This window comes from Pseudonaja textilis, chromosome 10 (assembly GCF_049901715.1).
Source record: "Pseudonaja textilis isolate UNSWEBS1 chromosome 10, rPseTex1.2, whole genome shotgun sequence".
Taxonomy (NCBI): domain Eukaryota; kingdom Metazoa; phylum Chordata; class Lepidosauria; order Squamata; family Elapidae; genus Pseudonaja; species Pseudonaja textilis.
The window spans coordinates 24,032,789-24,053,338 of NC_141999.1; the positions used below are offsets into that span (position 1 = coordinate 24,032,789).

The 20,550-nt window shown below is 46.5% G+C and overlaps 1 protein-coding gene across 5 annotated transcripts in view; it reads right to left on the reverse strand.

The window, feature by feature from the left end:
* The window catches only part of LOC113446028 (SPARC-related modular calcium-binding protein 1-like), a 31,950-nt gene extending 13,742 nt beyond the window's left edge, over positions 1–18,208 (reverse strand). For 3 of the 5 annotated variants that reach the window (XM_026715455.2, XM_087939318.1, XM_087939317.1), the window contains exons 1-3: positions 17,904–18,172; positions 841–1,042; positions 132–244 (exon numbers count right to left, since the gene is read on the reverse strand). In XM_026715455.2, the coding sequence (XP_026571240.2) occupies positions 132–244; positions 841–1,042; positions 17,904–17,966 (378 nt within the window). In that variant the 5' untranslated portion in view covers positions 17,967–18,172. Of the gene's footprint in view, positions 1–131; positions 245–840; positions 1,043–17,903 lie in introns of all 5 variants that reach the window. The other 2 variants (XM_026715456.2, XM_026715454.2) reach the window with 2 other exon arrangements.
* Positions 18,209–20,550: the final 2,342 nt, after the last annotated feature.

Sequence of the window (20,550 nt, forward strand, 5' to 3'; positions counted from 1 at the left end):
GGAACTGGGCATGGCTGGTCTAGGGAAGAGAAGGACCAGGGGAGGCAGGAGAGCATCTTCCAGTATTTGAGGGAGAGAGAGAGAAAGGAAGCTCGCCCGGTGCCGTAAGCAAGACGCAGAAAGATCTTCACCTCCAGGAAGGCGCCATTCTCGCTACATTCAGGCACGTAGGGGGCCTGGGTCTGGCGCCGGGATTTGGCGAGGGCAGCTGCTCGGTCTTCCTGGCAACGCGTCAAATTGGCACCTGTGGAAGAAATGGGAGGAAGACACAAGTCAAGATCGGACATTGCAACAGGCTGCCTGAACATTGGCGACTTTTAGACGGGGGAGCGGGGGCCTTCAACTCCTATAAACCATTTGCTAATCAATCCACACCGCAGCCCGGTTTCACAGCTACAGCCACCTGGGGCCAGTCCCTTGGGACTCTGAAGAACTGCGGTCGTAAGCCGAGGACTACCTGTAAGCAATTAGCCAATCGATCGATCCACACTGCAGGCCGGTTTCATAACTTATGGCCACCAGGGGCCAGTCCCTTGGAGGTCTGGAGAATTGCAGTCATAAGTCGAGGAATACCAATAAGCAATTTGCCAATCAATCAATCCACACCGCAGCCCAGTTTCACAGCTATGGCCACCAGGGGCCAGTCCCTTGGAGGTTTGGACAATTGCAGTCATAAGACAAGGATTATTTATAAGCAGTTTCACAGCTACGGCCACCTGGGATAAACCACCCTTCCCCCAAATTCTCTCCCACTGCTTTCGGCCATCTTCAGACAGGGGCATCTCCCTGCCAGCTTTCCCCACCCCGCTTCCAATCCGTCCCCAGTCCTGGTCCCCTTACTGTTATTATCCCGCCGGGCAGCTCCCCTGCAGCGGAAGCGAGGCCACACCTGCAGGTGAGGATGTTCACACCTGGCTTCCTGGAAGGCGCAGGCCGACCTGTAAAACTTCCCGTCGGAGGCACAGACGGGGCGGCCATGTTGGTGTGGGGGGCACTCGGCTGGGCACGGCAGCTGCTCCTGGTCACCCTCCGAGATGAGGAACTGCAAAAGAGGCAGAGGTGAGTGATTAAAACACAGGTCAGCCTCGACTCACGACCACAGTTGAGCCCAGAATTTCGATGGCTGAGTGAGACGTTTCTTAAGGGAGCTGTCACTTAACCCCATTTAAATCATGAGTCTCGAGCCAAACTCCAAAAGGATTTGTTGGGAGTTAAAAGATGCGGCCTTGTCTGGATGTAGCTGTCATGCTCCTGTTGGAGTCTGATTCTGAGGGGGAGGTTGAGCAGCTGACAGGGAGTGGGAGTGTGGCTCCAGTGTGGCTCCAGAGGAAGACCCAAGCCCACCCCCTCTTCATCCTAGGGCACGCAGGGAGGAACGGATGAGGGAGCAACGTGGATTACGGGGGAGAAAAGGGCCCTGATTCCCTTCATTAGCTGCAGCTGGGAAAACGGGATAAAGAGATTGTTTGTGCACAGAACCTTGCTGGAAGCAAAGCTTGCATTGTCTTTGTTTGTCAAGTCCTATCTGGGTTCTGGCATCCTTCCATCTGTGTATGTTTCGTTATCTTTTGAGTTCTGCAATCCCTTATCCTGCCCTGTCTCGTCAATTGCTGCAGCGTGGTTTGTGTTGCTTTTTATTTATAATTTAGATGTACTTTGGATTCGGACTAAATTTCTTCCCTTTAAAAACTGTTCTTGGGAAAGTTTTTTCTCCAGACGATGATAACTGGACATTGGAGGCTAAATTGGAGGCATTAAAGGGACTTTACCTACTTTTGTGACTTTGTTGCTTTTGTGCCACGCCCCTTTTGGGTCATCACACAGAGGTGGTATTTGCCGGTTCTCCGAATTACTCAAAATTTCCACTACCGGTTCTCCATAACTGGTCAGTACCTGTTGAATGCCACCTCTGTGTATACAGTTCCTTCTAGCAACTGATGATGTTATCTACTTTGGGTAATGAAACGTCTACCAAGAAAACAACCAAGTTCAGAGCGCACTAAGAATATTTCTAAATTTAGGACTACCTGTAATTTGTTGTGAGTTGCGAAGTCGAGCCTGACCCATCGCGACCCCATAGACAACATTCCTCCAGGCCTTCCTGTCAGTGGTGGCATTCAATTTTTTTTACTACTAGTTCTGTGGGCGTGACTTGGTGGGCATGGCAGGGGTCAGATGAGGGGCCTGCGTGTGATGCAGGGATGGGGTCAGGACCCTCAGGAAGTGGAATGCTGCCTTTGGAGATTGTGGAGGCTGGCAGCATTGATGAAGAGGACCCCGAGGAGCCTGTGCCCAGTGCGTGTGGGTGCAGGGCTGCTCGAAGAAAAGAGCAGCTGCAGCAGCAACGGGCGACTCGGGAGTAAGGCTGCAAAGTAATGGCCCCTCCCTGAGAAGATAAAAGCCAGCTGAGAAACTGCAGTTCTTTGCAGAAGGCAAAGTAGTTTGATACTGGAGCCTGGTGGGCGTTAAGAATATCTGAGTTGGTATTTGGAGTCTCTCTGATCTGTTGTTTAGTAACTTTATCTGGTGTTCTTGGCAGCCTTGCAAAAACTTGGCAAGGCTCTTTCTTATCGGAGCTAATTTGTTGGAAGCAGCCTTTTATCCGCGAAGGAACGGGATTCGTAAATGAAGCATTAAAAGGTTGTGCTGGTACCTTTGTCTTGTGTTTACTCTCGTGGAACCAGGTTTGGGTCAGAACATTCCCTCCCCACCCCACTAACCTGCTTTCCAGCTCCGTTCTCCTGTGCATGGCAACCAAAGGAGACCCAGCCGATCAGCTGGGACTCAATGGGAGGCAGAGAAGAGATGGGGTTGGCAGGGCCAGTCAGAGGTGGGATTGGCCGGTTCTCTGAACTACTCAAAATGTTCTCTACCGGTTCTCCAGAACCGATGTCAACTGCTTCAGTTTTCTCCCTCCAGCCACTTCATTCTCTGCCGTCCCCTTCTTCTATTGCCCTCCATCGTTCCCAGCATTCGGCCAAAGTCTTTGAGCTTCCTCTTCAGGATCTGGCCTTCTCAAGAGCAGCCAGGGCTGATCTCCTCTAGGACTGACCGGTTGGATGGCCTTGCGGTCCAAGGGACTCGCCAAGGGAGTCTCCTCCTCCAGCCCCAGAGTTCAAAGGCCTCCATTCTTTGGCGCTCAGCCTTCCTTCTGGTCCAACCTTCACAGCCATACATTGCCACTGGGAAAAACCGTAGCCTTGACTCTACGCACTTTTGTTGGCCGGGGGGGTGTCTCTGCTTTTTTAGTATCCTGTCTAGATTTGCCACAGCTTTCCTCCCCAGGAGCGAGCGTCTTTGGATTTCTTGGCTGCAGTCCCCACCTGCGGGGATCTTGGAGCCCAGGTTTATTTCAGGTGTCATCTCAGTGTGAAAAAAAAACGCCTCTAGGCTGGCCCTATTTTTCATCCTGGGAGACTCTGAGGGAGCCATGAGATGTCAGACCCCTCGTTCTTTTGGGCTGGGCTCCGTTCCAGGGTCTGCCAATCTCAAATCCCAAAGAACGGCTGCCTTTTTCTCCTCCAACCCGGCCGACGTGCGCCCAGGAGCATATCCAGCCCCCACCCCCCGCACCCCCAGAAAGCGGCTTGTGTTATATTTGGAACCCATTTGATGACCTGCCACGTTTTCCAAGTGCATCTTCTCCCACCCAAAAACAACTGGCTCTCTCTGGGCTAAAGTAATTAGATAAATTGCCTACTGCAAAAGAAGCCAATATCCCCATCCGTAATGGACGCGAAGATTTGCGCTAATATTTGCGTTGGGAGGCGGCAGAGATGCGATTTGGCATCCCAGAACAGGCTGTTCAGAGGGGGCATCCAGCGCCGTGCGTTGTGTTTGTCAGGCGTTAAGTCGTGACTTTGCAGAAGGGAAGAGGACACGTAAAATAGGGCGACGGGACGCGGTGTCGTCTTTCAGCCCCGGAGCGAAAGGAAAAAAAAATCATACTGTGAGTAGACTTGGAGTCTGTTCCAGGATGAGGCACCCCCCCACACACTCCCCTCAAGTTGCTTAAAATCACTCACATCAACACAGTATGTGTTGCACCTAAAAACAACCAGGTGGAGTTTGGATCCCACCGTTGGAGGGGGGTGGGGGAGCATCTTGACTTTTTTGACCACCAAAAAGTCAAGAAAGGACACCCCTGAGAAGTTGCAATGAGCATGATGAATGCTGGGTTTATGCTACGGCGAGCTGAGCCGGCTGTGTGAATTTGGACCATCATCAGGAGACTGGGAGTTCTAGTTCCACCTCAGGTACGAAAGCCAGGTGGAGGACTTTGGGCCAATCGCCAGGAGATGCTGAGTTCTGGTTCCACACTTTAGGTACGAAAGACAGCTAGGTGACTGTGGGCCGATCACCAGGAGACAATGAGTTCTAGTTCCATTTTAGCCATGAAAGCCGGCTGGTGTCTTTGGACCATCATCAGGAGGCAGTGAATTCTAGTTCTACTTTAGACATGAAAGCCAGGTGGGGGAACTTTGGGTCAATTACCAGGAGTCAGTAAGTTAAAGATCCACTTTAGCCATAAAGGGCAGCATCTGGGTGACTTTGGGCCAATTACTAGGAGACAGTGAGTTCTAGTCTCACCTTAGCCGTGAAAATGTTACTTGGGAGATCCCCAAAAAGAAGCAAATGGATATTTTTTTCCCCCATAAAGAATGGAACGGCCCTTAAAACAACTTCACATATTGAAGTGAAGGATCCGGTTATACATTTTGAGGTGGGGTAGGGTAGAAGGGGCTCCGGCATCTGCATAAAGATTTGGTTGAAAAGTGTTTTTTAAGATAGATTTGGTACGATTGTATGATCTGTTATAGAATAAACTACCTAAATGATAGTTATCTCATAAAGTATGAATGAATCAGATCATAGTCAAGTGATTTTCTAATCGTGATACTAGGATATAGAAGTTTGGATTGATAATACAAGTTATTATGTAATGTAATTGTAATGGAGACTACGAAATGAATGCACAAAACTGATGAACCAACCGACACACTGCTTGTATATATGTATGGAAGAGAGCTGATGTTTTTATGTTCTGTTTGTTTTGTTTGTTTTTAAAAGAACCAATAAAATTGTGTTTTTTTAAAAAAAAGATTTGGTTGAAAAAAGGGAAGACAATTGTTTTGCTAAGTTTAAAGATGGATGCAGGGATTGCATTTTCATCCCACATGACTCGAGGCGGTGAACGTACCTAATGCACTTTCCTTCTCCTATTTTTCACACAACAACCCTGTGAGGGGGGTTGGGATGAGAGAAGGACTGGCTCATAGTCCCCCGGCTTGCTTTCGTGTTTAGGGCAGGACTAGAACTCCCTGCCTCCTGGTGATTGGCCCAAAGTCACCCAGTCGGCTTTCATTCCTAAGGCGGGACTAGAACTCCCAGTCTCCTGGTGATTGGCCCAAAGTCACCCAGTCGGCTTTCATTCCTAAGGCAGGACTAGAACTCCCAGTCTCCTGGTGATTGGCCCAAAGTCACCCAGCTAGCTTTCATGCCTAAGGCGGGACTAGAACTCCCAGTCTCCTGGTGATTGGCTCAAAGACATCCAGCTAGCTTTCATGCCTAAGGCGGGACTAGAACTCCCAGTCTCCTGGTGATTGGCCCAAAGACATCCAGCTAGTTTTCATGCCTAAGGCGGGACTAGAACTCCCAGTCTCCTGGTGATTGGCCCAAAGACATCCAGCTAGCTTTCATGCCTAAGGCGGGACTAGAACTCCCCGTCTCCTGGTGATTGGCCCAAAGACATCCAGCTAGCTTTCATGCCTAAGGCGGGACTAGAACTCCCGTCTCCTGGTGATTGGCCCAAAGACATCCAGCTAGCTTTCATGCCTAAGGTGGGACTAGAACTCCCAGTCTCCTGGATTGGCCCAAAGTCACCCAGTCGACTTTCATTCCTAAGGCGGGACTAGAACTCCCAGTCTCCTGGTGATTGGCCCAAAGACATCCAGCTAGTTTTCATGCCTAAGGCGGGACTAGAACTCCCAGTCTCCTGGTGATTGGCCCAAAGACATCCAGCTAGCTTTCATGCCTAAGGCGGGACTAGAACTCCCTGTCTCCTGGTGATTGGCCCAAAGACATCCAGCTAGCTTTCATGCCTAAGGTGGGACTAGAACTCCCAGTCTCCTGGATTGGCCCAAAGTCACCCAGTGACTTTCATTCCTAAGGCGGACTAGAACTCCCAGTCTCCTGGTGATTGGCTCAAAGACATCCAGCTAGCTTTCATGCCTAAGGCGGGACTAGAACTCCCAGTCTCCTGGTGATTGGCCCAAAGACATCCAGCTAGTTTTCATGCCTAAGGCGGGACTAGAACTCCCAGTCTCCTGGTGATTGGCCCAAAGACATCCAGCTAGCTTTCATGCCTAAGGCGGGACTAGAACTCCCAGTCTCCTGGTGATTGGCCCAAAGACATCCAGCTAGCTTTCATGCCTAAGGCGGGACTAGAACTCCCAGTCTCCTGGTGATTGGCTCAAAGACATCCAGCTAGCTTTCATGCCTAAGGAAGGACTAGAACTCCCAGTCTCCTGGTGATTGGCCCACTCCCGACCTTATCCAGGAGAGTCCTATATTTTTCCTGCTCTGAATACGCAGGCCGTTTATTGCTGTATAATCCCGATTGTCCTTGGAAATGGAGGTCTGAAGGTCGCTGGTGGGCGCCCAGAAGGACCTTCCTTTTGAAAGACCCTTCAGAGAAGCAGTGCTCCCTCCCTCCCCGCCTCCCGCAACCGTGGGCAGCCGAGATGAGGGGGTTTGTGTCTACACAATCCAGGAAGGGCTGTCAGAATCGGAGTCCTGGCTCTCCTTGAAGACACAGGAGCTCCTGTGAAGATGACGAGTGACCTCATGTCTGCTTGAGGAGGGCAGCATTCAAAGACCCTTTGATGGAATAAAGCAGAGTTTCTCAAACTCGGGCCACTTGAAGACGGGGGTGGATGGGTGGACTTCAACTCCCAGAATTCCCCAGTCCTGGCTGTCATGTTGAAAGACTAATCCAGCAGCCGAGAAGAATTTAGAGAGCTGTTCTGACCCGGGCTTCCCCAACAGCAGGAAGTCGACTCCTCATCCCGCTGAACCCCCTTTTTATTCAGTTTGCCGTGAATTCGTCTCCAGCAAACAGTCTTTCAAGATATTCCACAATTACAGACCTTTATCAGGCTTGGAAAGTAGCCAGGCCGATACCTTTCAGTTGCCACACGGTAGCAGATAATAATTAGCAAGAATGCAGGGACAGATCTTCACCCAAATGAACTAATTGTCCCCTGCAAAAACCCCACTCCCCTTTCGCTCCTCTTTTATTCCCTATGGGAGGGGCCATTCACCGTCCACCTGAGCCTTTACTCCCGAGCCGACTTTTGTTCCTCAGCTGTTCCCTTCTTCTGGCAGCTCTGTGCATGTGCACGCTGGGAACAGGCTCCAGCTATTCTTCTGCCTCACCAATGTCCGACTCCGAAGGCAGCTGATAACTGTTGGACGGCCCTGAACCCGTCTCTGCCTCTGACGCAGAGCCCTTGTCCGAGCCTTCCCCAGACTCCAGGACTGGCCCAGTTTCCTCCCCAACCTCCTCACCGTCCGAATCTGCTGCCAGCTCCATTGTCCGCTGGCGGGCCACAACAATAGCAAACCCGTTTGCTGTGCCAGCCCTGCTTTGAAACGTAGATTTAACCATGATGAATTGCTGGTGGGCTGTGGGACTGTCTATCCTGGATGGTGCAGGATAGATCCTCAATAGCCTTCGCGTCCCCTCTCTACAGGCCTAGATCAAGGTTTGTCAAACTTGGTCACTCAAAGATGTGGGGGACATCAATTACCATCCCTCTCCATCCTGCCATTAAACGAGAAAAACAATTTTTCTTGCAAATCTTGCAAGATATGACAGGTGGACCTCAAATCCCTGAATTCCCAAGCCGTCATAGTCGTTAAGTTAACAAATTGATTTATTAAATTAAATGCATTAAGTTAAATTAATTCCCTGTTGACTTTGCTTTTCAGAAGGTCGCAAAGGGGGATCACATGTCCCTGGGATACCGCAGCCCAGTCATAAGTATGAATCAGTGGCCAAGCATCTGAATTTTTTATCAGGTGACCACGGGGATCCTGGAACAGTCATTAAGTGTGAAAAATTGTCATAAATCACCTTTTCCAGGGCCGCTATGACTTCAGAGTTGGTTGCAAGTTGAGGATCCACTTGCACAGGTAGTCCTCACCTTACTACAGCTCATTTAGTGACCATTCAAAGCTACAACGACACTGAAAAAAGTGACTTATGACCCTTTTTTCACTCGTGGTCATGTGATTTACATTTGGCCGCTTGACCATTGTTTCACGTTTATGACGGTTGCAGTGACTGGGTTCACATGATCTCTTTTGCGACTGTGATGACCCAAAGGGGCGTGGCACAAAAGCAACCAAGTCCCCAAAGTAGGTAAAATCCCTTTAATTCCTCCAACTTGACCCCCAATGTCCAGTTATCATCGGCTGGAGAAAAACCTCTCCCAAGAACAGTTTTTAAAGGGAACAAATTCAGTCCGAGCCCAAAGTACATCTAAATTATAAATAAAAACCAACACAGACCCCTCTGCAGCAATTAACGAGACAAGGCAGGATAAGGAATTGAAGACTTCAAAAGATAACGAAACACACATACTTGGGAGGTCGCCAAAACCCAGATAAGACTTGATAAACAAAGATAATTCATGCTTTTTAAACACCCTTTTTAAACCCTGTTTTCCCAGCTGCAGCTAATGAAGGGAATCAGGGCCCTTTTCTCCCCCGTAATCCATGTTGCTCCCTTATCCATTCGTCCCTGCGTGCCCTAGGATGAAGAGGGGGTGGGCCTGGGTCTTCCTCTGAATGCCCAGCCGGGCTTTGCCCTTCCCCAGTTTCCTCCACAGCCACTGGATCCACACTCCCACTCCCTGTCAGCTGTTCGATCTCCCCCTCAATCAGACTCCAACAGACACTCTCATTTTACAGTATCCTTCCCCTGCCATACCCACCAAGCCACGCCCACAGAACCGGTAGCAAACAAATTTGAATCCCACCGCTATGTATACAGGCAGCCCTCCACTGACCACACTTCATTTCGTGCCTGTTCAAAGTTACTACAGCACGCTGAAAAAAAGGAACTTACGACTCTTTTTCACACTTAATGACCTTTGCAGCACCCCCATCAAAATTCAGTGGCTTGGCCACTGGGTTCATACTTACGACCATTGCTGTGCCCCAAGATCTTTTGTTCCCCTTCTGCAACCTTTTGACCCTCCCCAAATCAACGGGGAAGCCAGATTGATTTCACAAACGGGTTACTAACTTATCAATGGCGGTGATTCACTTAACAGCTGGTCATAAAATGGGGCAAACTCACTTAACAAATGTCCCACTTGACAAAAGAAATTTTGGGCTCCATTATGGTTGTAAGTCGAGGACTAGCTGTGTATAATCAGAGCGCAAACCCCACCCCGCCCCATTCTAAGCATTGATAATGTTAACTAGTTGGGCAAAGAGATGTCCGCAAGGAAACCACCACGCTCAGAGAGCACGAAGGACCCCTTCATCCCAACCCTGAGCACCCAAACGGTCTCCTTTATTGTTTAACGACAGTTTGAAGTTACAACGGCACTGGGGCAAAGTGACTTGTGACTGGTCCTCGCCTTTACAATCTTCACAGCCTCAAAGCGACACGATCAAAGCTCAGCTGCTCGGCAACCGCATCCCAGGCCTCCCCACCTGGCTCCCGATACAGTCGAGGAAGGAAGCTGGATTCGTTCAGCCCTCTTGCACGCTTCGCTTTTGACAACGGCCCTGATTCCTACAACGGCCTTGCTTAGCTGTGGAAATTTTGACCACCCCACCCCCAGCGTTGGTCGTTAAGTCGTGCTACTACCTGTAGTAGCACGAGGGAAATTAAAAATGCAAGCTGGCTTGCTTATCTGTTTAGGTGGGGCACGCTTTCTTTTAATTTTACTGCATTTATTTTACTTATTGATTTATCCAATTTATTTGCTGCCCAACTCATTGTTCAAGGAACTCTGGATTTAAAAATAGAAAAGAAAAGAAAATCAAAACTTGGCAAAAAAAAATCTCCCCTATGACTTAGGATGGAGTTGAAGCGGCGAGGGTGAAGTGGTCTGAGATCTAGATTTGTGAGGAAGACTGGATACATCCAACCAACAAACAGGTTGGAGTAAGGGGTGCAAATAGACCCAGGGGTCTTGACGCCAAAGGTAGAGCTGTGTGTGTGTGTGTGTGTGTGTGTGTGTGTGTGTGTGTGTGTAAAAATCTGCATCTGTTGCACGCCGCTCTCTGCAAAGAGGCAGCTGCCCTCCGAGCCCTTCAGTCTTGATTGACAAGCCAGCCGTTGCCTGCCTGCCTCCCGGCTGAACAGATTCCCTGTCTCTTTGTGTCTGTGTGCCGTGCGTGTGTTGTGTGTCTGTGGTGAGCGGCCCAAGTGCCTCGCAGCTTACCTTGGCTCCTTGCATGCTGCCCGTAACCGCAGGAGCTGCAGCCAGGAAAATGTGAGGGCTGCATCAACAGAACCTGATAGGCAGGCCTGCCCATTACAACTCTCCGCTCTGTGTCTGTCCGTCAGCATCCAAGATGCTGGGTGATGCTCGTGCGTGTGTGTGTGTGTGTGTGTGTGTGTGTGTCTTTAGGGGCAGGATTTGGAGAGTTGAAAGAGCAGGGAGGGGAAGGAGAAGATTTCTTGGGGTGCAGAGAAGCAGTGAAACCATCTTCCTCAACCTGGTCAACTTTAAGATGGGTGCACTTCAATTCCCAGAATTCCCCAGCCAGCATGCTTTAAGATGCATGGACGACAAACACAAGCAATCAGTTTTAAACTGAATCATTTTCTCTTATTTAATTCATCAATATAATGTATAGGAAAACATTCCTTAATTTTTTACAAGAAAACAAAAGTGGGTAAAATTCTCCCCGCAGTGAGAAAATTCAGCAAAGCAATGAGAAATTACAGAATTTCATTGAATAATCCGTGTGTCCATTTTTGGGGGTGGGTGGGTGGAGGTTGAGAATATTTTCTACAGGTAGTCCTCAACTTATAACCACAATCGAGCCCTACATTTCTGTTAAGTGAGACATTTGTTGTATATTTTGCCTCATTTTACGATCTTTCTTTCCAGTTAAGGGAATCACTGCAAATGTTAATGTTATGTATGTATGTATGTATATGTATACGTATATGTATATGTATGTATATGTATAGATAGATATAGATATATATGTTAATAGTGTTATAAGTTAGATCGAGAAATAAGAGTATAAGTGAATAGAACGGAGAAGTAATTGATATAGTTATAGACTTTACTAACTAGTGTGAAAAACCGTTATGGAATCATTGTCAAAAGTGGAAATTGTTTTTTAAATGTTGAATAAATAAATTTATTTTTAAAAAATTAAATAAAATGTTTTTAAAAAATAAATAAATACCGCAATCGCTCCCCCAGGACCGGCTTGGGAAATCTCTGCCAGGAACCTACTGAGCTCAGCTCCTCTCCACATCCATCAAGGGCCCTTCTAAATGGACCTTTGTTGTCTAAAGTAGCTTTCCACCTTCCTAAAAACCACCACTTCATCGGATCAACGCTTGAAAAAAAACCCAAATTTAAGAGCCCTGGGCAGCCATATTTAATTATACATGTTTTAACAGCAGCTAGAATAGTATTTGCCTAAAATTGGAAGAGTGATAAAATACCGATAGAGGGGAAAACAATTGAAAAAATATTTGAATGTGCAGAAATGAATAGATTGACACTAGCAGAAACTGATTCCTATATAGTATGGAATATGGTTTATCGTTGGGTAGAGAATAAAACAAATTAAGAGAGATGTATTTGTAGAGTAATTAGAGAAATTTAAGTAATAGATAAATGTGACACTATTATATTTATGGGAATGTGGTTAACATTGCATTGTGAGATTTGATCAGTATATTATTATTTATAATGGTCCAAAAGTGAAATATGTACCTGGTCGACGCACGATTGAAATGGAAAGGATTTGTTGGATATTAAAATAATAAAAACTTTATTTTTTGTAAACAAAAAAAAAAAAAGAGGGTTTGGGGCGGTTTTGGATCAGAATTCTCTGCACTTGCATTTTGCAACCTACCACCCGAGACCTGCCTCGTGGGGGCGATTCCAGAAAACCCGGCCCTTGGGGTGTATTTAGCTTGTCCACAGCGTGTGTTCTCCCGCTGAGACATTGGGGGGGCCTGGGGGGGCGCAAAGAGACGTGCCCTGAAGCCCATCCAAGATCAACAAACCCAGGAGGGCCCACGCCTGGACAGGTGTGTGTGTGTATGTGTGTTTGTGTGAGCTACTGGCTGCAGACATGCCAGACGCCGTCAGATTTGGGTTGATTACTTCTTTTTGAGACGGATTATTATAAAGGAACGAAAAAGGAGTTTACTGTATTCTCACACCTGATTCCTAAATTGAGAACTAGCTCAAAAACTGGACGTTTCAATCCTTGACTAGCAGGCAAAGCTTTGGCCGATTGTTCTTAGGGAATAAACAACGGATAAAATGCAAGTACAGATAGTTACAACAGTTAACAGATAATCAGAGTTGGAAGGGACCTTGTAGGTCATCTAGTCCGACCCCCCACCCAAGCGGGAGACCCTACACCATCTCTGACAAAGGGCAGTCCAATCTCTTCTTGAAGGTCTCAAGTGATGACGCTCCCACAACTTCCGAAGGCAACTTCTGTTCCATGGGTTGGTTGTTCTCCCTGTCAGAAGTTCATTCAGTGAACATTCATTAGAAGTGACTAACTTAACGACTGCAGGGACTCACTTAACAATTCTGGTAAGAAAGGTCGTAAAATGGGACAAAAGTCATTTAACAACCATCTCCCTTAGCAACAGAAATGTTGGGTTCAATTTTGGTCATAAGTTGAGGACTACCTCAACTGGCATCCCTGGTTCCACGCTGTTGTCTTTGTACTCTTATTTCTCCTTGCCGGACAAAACGTCCCAACTTATCTTTTTAGCATAAAACTGTATGTGTTAAAAACTTCTGATTTAGTTCAATGAGATTCAGATTCTTGATCTGTTGCTCCTGAGATGCAGAAAAATTCAGATGAGGGTGGGGAGAGTCTCGGGTCCCAAAGGTCCTTTTTTTTTCCCAAGAGGCAACTGGACTTTTTTTTTTTTTTTTGAAGACATTTCGCTTCTCCTCCGAGAAGCTTCTTCTGCTCTGGCTGAATGGTGGGGAACGGAATTCTTCGGTCAGAAGTGGAAGAAGCTTCTCGGAGGAGAAGCGAAACCTCTTCAAAGAAAAAAACCAGAAAGTCTAGTTGCCTCTTTGGGGGAAAAAAAACCCAAAACATTTGGGCATATTCTTCTGCTTGGTCCACATCTATGAGACGACCCCCCCATGGGTGGTGGTTGCCCAGTTGAGTTTCTAGCTGGTGATCTTTGTTAAGGGCTTACAGAAGAGATGACCTCACTCCAAACAGACTTGGCCTCCCAAGAGCAGGTTAAAATTAGCTCCTGCAAGTCACACGTTTGGAACTAAATATGGATTTCAGTCCTTCCCAATTTGGCAATGCTCTTTTGTGCCTCGGGATATGTGAAAGCCCGGCCGATGGCTGGATAGGAAAAAGCGCCCAGCTCAAGCCCATCGTTCTTGAGAAAGGGACTCCAGAGCCATCTTCCAGCTGGGGGCGGAGAACAGCTCCGAGAAATCTAGAATAAAATCTAATTATGAGCTGTCTCCGGCCAACCCCTTCCCAGAATCACACAAGTAGGCCAAACACTGAGAGCAATCGGCCGAAAAAACAGACAAACTCATCTCTGGGTTTTTTATTTTCAGATAAGATTTAGAATTTGAGGAAAAAAATAAAATGATCAAAGAAACCCTTTTCAAATCTATCATGTTCTCCTTTAGCTTCTTCCCGTATTAAAGACCTGAAGGTTACAGAGAAAATTAAAAAGAAAAAAAACATGAATAGAATTCTTTTATTGGCCAAGTGTGATTGGACGCACAAGGAATTTGTCTTGGTGCAGATGCTCTCAGGGTACATGAAAGAAAAGACACATTCATCAAGAATCATCGGGTACAACACTTAATAATAGTCGTAGGGTACAATAGAATAGAATAGAAGGATACAGTAATAGAATTTAAATGGAATGGAATAGAATAGAACAGAATAGAAATAGAAATAAGGGATGAAGAATAGAACAGAACAGAATAGAATAGAGGGATGAAGAACAGAACAGAATATAGAATAGGGTAGGATAGGATAGGATAGGATAGGATTCTTTATTGGCCAAGTGTGATTGGACACACAAGGAATTTGATTGGACTTTTTTGGTGGCCATCTTGACTTTTCTGACCACACGCTTCAGACAACTCTGGTTGGTCGCTATTTTGTCCTTGGCTCTTCCCATCTGGAGTGCTGACCACTGCATTCCCATATGCAACAGAGAAGAGCGTGGAATTCTTCTGGGACCTTTGTATACAGGTAGTCCTCATCTTAAGACCACAAAATGGAGCTGAAAAATTTCCATTGCTAAGTGAGACAGTTGTTAAGTGAGCGTTGCTCCATTTTGCAACCTTTCTTGCCACAGTTGCTGAGTGAATCACTGCAGTTGTTAAGTTAGTAACACGGTTGTTAAGGGAATCTGGCCTCCCCCATTGCTTCTGCTTCTCAGACTGTCACAAAAGCGGATCACAGGATCACTGCTACCGTCATACATGTGAATCAGTTGTCAAGCATCTGCATGTAAACCACCTGACCATGGGACGCTGCAACCGTCATAAATAAGAGTTAGTTGCCAAGGATCTGAATTTCGATCACATGACCATGGGGACGCTACAACGGTCGTAAGTGTGAATAATGGTCATAAGTCACTTTTTTCAGTGCTGCTGTTACTCCGAATGGTCACTAAACAAATAGTTTGTAAGTTGAAGTCTTGCCTGTATTTAACTTTTTCTACTATAGCGTGAAGCCAAACAAGAAACCAGCCAAACTCTTTCCTGGCCAAAAAGGAATTGGAGACTAAGCACATTGACTGACAACTACAAGCGCATTCCTGAATTATTTCTTGAGCAGTTTGCACAAGCAACAGAGTCAGAGGAAGTTCTTTGCCCAAAGAAGGAGCTTATCAAAGTATAATTCAAAAGGACGACCAAGAATGGGGACCAGCGAAAAAAAAACCTTCCAGAGTCGATGTCCAACATCCCACCTCAAGTCCCAAATGCTGCAATCCTGACTCATCGCGTAGAAGAAAAAGATGCAAACTCCCGATTGTCTAAGCGGGAAGGTCCTCTTCTCAGGGTCTTAACACCCACAATTGCACAACCCTGAGAGGGCAGAGGAGAATGGAGGGAAGATGCATATTGATAGTTGTATACACTTGGATTTAAGAGGTGAGTAAGAGGGTTAAGCCAGAAGGTGGGAACAATGGGAGGTTTGGGAAGAAAACATAGTCTTTATTTTATTTAATTATAAAATGGATAGGCTGCCCACGTTCTCTCAAGGTAATTCTAGGAACATGAAGGCGAAAGGAACCCTAGGAGAAACACTACACCAAAGCGTTAGCAAGAACTCGTCTATTCCGTAAGCTAAGAGCTTTGCAAAAGAGGTTAACAACAAACAAAGTAAGATTAGAGATTTCCTTGTTTACAGCTGTCCATCAACCTTGGCACATGGTGACATAAATGTCACTGTGCCTCTTTTTAAAAAATAAATAAATCTGTAAACATGGAAGCTCCATTGCTCACGGTAATTTTCCGCCTGGGCCTATGGAGAGCCAACTAGATAAAGTGAAGTTACCCAGGGACGGTTACAAAATAAAAATGACTTTATGTGAGGACCGATAAAAGATTGTGGAAGAGAAGACTTTAAACTTATAAAACTTTTTTTTTTTTTAATCTTCTCTTTGCTCAACCCAAAGAAACGTATTTTTTCTTATTTCCAAGAGTGGAACACAAAACGTGCTTTGAGAGTCGTAGGGAGGGCAGATAGAGACTCAATTAATATATGCAGCGATGTTTCTTCACTCTGATAACGTTAAGATGCGCGGACTTCAAATCCCAGAATTCCCCAGCCAGCATGGGAGTCGAAGTCCACGCATCTTAATGTTACCAAGGTCGAGAAACGCTGAAATGTTTGACTTAGGACCACAATGGAGCCCAAAATTGCTCTTGCTAGGTGAGAAAGTAAATAAGTGATTTGGGCCCCATTTTACGATCTTTCTTGCCTCTGTTGTTAAGCGAATCACTGCAGTTGATAAGTTAGTAACCCGGTTGCTAAGCAAATCTGGCTTCTCTGTTGACTTTGCTTGTCAGATGGTCGCAAAAGGGGATCGCATGAATCTTGGGATACAGCAACAATCATATCCATCTAGACCTAGACAACCTAGAACTACGCCACCTCCGGTCCGATCGAAGTGTAGTATATAAAATCATACATTGCGACGTCCTACCTGTCCATGAATACTTCAGCTTCAACCATAACAACACAAGAGCACACAATAGATACAAACTCAAGGTTAATCGCACCAAACTTGATTGCAGGAAATATGACTTCAGCCACAGAGCGGTCAATGTCTGGAATACTCTACCTGACTCTGGTTTCTTCCCCAAACCCCAAAAACTTTAACCTTAGACTGTCTACTATTGACCTCACCCCTTTCCTAAGAGGTCCGTAGGGGACGTGCATAAGCGCACCAACCTTCCCTGTCCTATTGTTTCTTTTATTTTCTTATTCGTATCCATTTCATTCGTATTCATAACTACGTTTATACTTATACCTGTTGTCTTATAATCGCTTGACAAAATAAAATAAGTAAAAATAAAAATAAATAAAATGTATGAACCACTTGCCAAGCATTTGGATTTTGATCACAGGACCATGGGGAAAGATGAAAAGATGATAACTGTGAAAAATGGCCATAAGCCCCTTTTTTCAATGCCTTTGAACAGTCACTAAACAAACCGCTGTAGGTCGAGAACTACCTGCTTCAACCAAACTTCACAAACCTCTTTACCTTAAACTGTGATACAAGTTCCCAAGAAAAGATTAGGCACTGATCATTGAAATTCAATTAAAATGTAGTTAACCTACCACCACAAACTCACTCCAGATTATGGCAGACGGCTCACATCCAGAAAGTTTAAATAAATAGAAAAAAAAAATAGAGGGTGTAAAACAAATTTTACTTCATTTTCGCTGGGCTGGAGCCCGAGTTTTATTTTAAATCAAAAGTGCTGACAATTTCCCCAGGTTTGAAAAAAAAAAAAAAACGGGGGGGCAGGGGAGGGAAGCGGAAAGAAAAAAGCCCCAAATATTAGCTCGGGTTCTCTGACTTTGTATGAACAATAAGACACCAGACTCCAAAACTCTCTTGTTTTTAAGAGTTTTAACTTTGCACACCGCCAAAGGAAATAACCTTTCTTTGCCAAATATTGATCTCTTTTAGAAAGGGGGTAGGAAGTGTTTTCTATATCTAGAGGTTTAAAGTCACACGCGTACACGTATTTCACTTCCCAAGCGTTGTGACGTTCGAACCTGTATGAATTCATAGCATACCCATTGCAGGGATCCAGTTTTTTTTAAAAAAAGGGGGGGGGTTATCTCATTTAGGATCAGAGTCAATGTGCCCCATTTAGCAAACCCCACCCCCCAAAAAACACAATTGCACAGACCCCTCTCCCTTTATGCTCCCAATTTCACATCGGTTGTTAAAGAGAAACGTTTCTGGCAGTGGTCCAGCTCAGATTTTGGAGGTTCCCGATTGGGAGCAGTGTGGTTGAGTCTCTCACCCTACAATTTTTGCCAGTGTGTCACACGCACTTCCCCACAACCCCGTGTTTAATTTTTTTGGGGTGCGGGGGGGAGATTGTTTTAAAAAATTTGCTCCCAAGTTTTCTTACCGGAGACCGAAAAGATGCTGTCAGTTGTAGCAGGAACAGCAGCAGCCAAAGCGCAGGAGACATGGTGTGGCAGAGCCTTCGATCTCTCACGGAGGTTCCTGCAGTCCCCACTCCCCAAAAAAAAGCAGGACGAAGGGGACACGGACTGGACACGGCCGAGTCGCCGCCTGCCGAGTTATAAAGCCCCCCACCGACCCCCCTCCCCAGAGCCCACCAGCACTTCCCCGCCTTTCCCAGGGCTGGTCACTGCGCTCTTCCCCAAGGTGTTCAAAGCACATGGGCCGGCAACAGCTGGAGGAGAAGCCACGCCCCCCTCCCCCCCTCGGGGAGGGGAGGGGTCGAGGGGTCCCACCCACCCTCACCCACCCACTTCGGCAGATCAGAGGCCGCCGTTGGGCCAGAGGGAAGCTGTCGCCCGAGAGAAGCCAGGTCGCATTTGTGTGGCCAGAGGGTAGCTCTTTCATCGCTGGAGGCTTTTTTTTTAAAAGAAGAAACAAGTCACTTATCTAAAACGGTAGAGGGGGGGTGGGGGGCTGGACTAGAAGACCTCCGAGGCCCCGTCCAGCTCTATTCCGATTGAATTATTACATCAGAAATAATCTTGGCCTCCGGGAATTTTGCAAAGCTCCAACTCCGGAGGGCTTGAAGGAGCGCACAGGTTGTCCTTAGGGGACCAACCCCCACGACGGAGCCCCCCCATTTTTGTGGCTTAAGGGAAACGCCGGCTGTGGCTGAGCGAGTGTAACTGCATTGAGTGAGTTTTGTTCCGTTTTAGGACGGTCTCGCCACGGTTGGTGAGCGAATCAACCGGCAGTTGTCAAGTTACTAACAGAAGATCACCAAAAAAAAGGGGAATCGTGCGGCCGTGGGGACGCTGCAAGGGTCGTAAGCGTGAAAAAACAGTCATAAGTGGCTTTTTCGGGGCCACGGTAATTCTGGGAGTTGGGAGTCCACCCGTCTAAAGTTACTAAAAGGTTGTGAGAAACGCTGTGGAGGGAACACCTTGTTCTGCAGGTCCACTTCTCTCCAAGAAGCCACAAGGGTGTTCGGATCTTCCTTCCTTGCCCAATCTCTCTTCTCAACACCCCCGAGCAGCCGCCTCTACTGCTCCTCACCACCGACACCATCTCTTACTCGTTGACTTTCGGTTGCACGCCAGGGAAGAGCAAACAGGGAGTGGGGACACACACGCACACACACGCACACACACGCAGAGCAGCCCAGGTTGGGGCAGGGATATTTGCGAGAACAAAATGTGCTCCTGAGAGCCCCTTGGGTGACCGAGCATGGGTTAAGCTTTAACCATTGAATCCACAGCTCCTCCTGAAGTGACCCCCTAGAACGCCAGCTGATGACCCAAACCGTAGGCGTTCTGGATTCGAGCCTCGGGACGGGGCCACGTTGATTGAGCCAGGGGCGCAAAACCGAGCGTACGGCAGCTTGGGAAACGGGACACTGCTCTCTGCTGGACGGAAATCGCACCGGGATCGAATGGTGGCTGGAACTGGGCGCCGGTCTCATTGAAAGGAGGAATTGGGGTGATGTGAGAGTCTCCCAATATCTAAGGGGTTGCCGCAAAGAGGAGGGGGGGCAAGCGAGTCCCCAAAGCACCAGAAGGCAGGAATGGAATGGAATGGAATATGGAGAATAGAATGGAATCGAGTGGAATAGAATAGAATGTGGAGAATAGACTAGAGAATAGAATATAGACTAGTCTAGACTAGACTAGACTAGAATGAATAAGGAATAGAATAGACTAGACTAGACTAGAATAAATAAGGAATAGAATAGAATAGAATAGAATAGAATAGAATAGAATAGAATAGAATAGAATAGAATAGAATAGAATAATGTAGAATAGAATAGGAAAGAATAGAATAGAATAGAAAATAGAATAGAATCGGAGTAGAGTAGAATAGCATAGAAGAATAGAAAATAGAATAGAATAGAATAGAATAGAATAGAATAGAATAGAATAGAATAGAATAGAATAGAATATAGAATAGAATATAGAATAGAATATAGAACAGAATATAGAATGTATAGAATAGAATAGAATGAATAATAGAATAGAATAGAGAATAGAATATAGAATAGAACAGAATAGAACAGGGGCTGGAAGGGACCTTGGAGGTCTTCTAGTCCAACCCCCTGCCTAGGCAGGAAACCCTCCGCCAGACAAATGGTCGTCCAACATCTTTTTAAAAACTTCCAGTGTTCCCCTGACTGACAGGAGGAGGAGGGAGGGAGCGAAGCTCACCCAGTAGAAAAGCCACCTGGAACGAACAGAAATTTCCCAACAGTGAGAAGAATTAATCGGTGGAATGACTTTCCTCCAGAAAGGTGCGAGCGGCTCCATCGCTGGAGGCTTTTAGGAAGAGACCGGACAACTGTTTGCCTGAATTGATTTAGGATTTCCTAAAAAAGTGGGTTGTACTAGAACGCCGTGACTTCAAATGGTCACTGAAAGAATCGTTGTAACTTGTGGACTGCTGTAAAGAAATCACTAACAGACCCACCTCGAAAACACCCATTTCAGCATATGGAACTCCGGCCCTGGTTGTAAAAAGGTATTCATAGCGCTGGGGGAAAAGTGGGGATTGGATACTTCAAATAATTCCTTGGTGGCCACTGTTATCCACAAAGA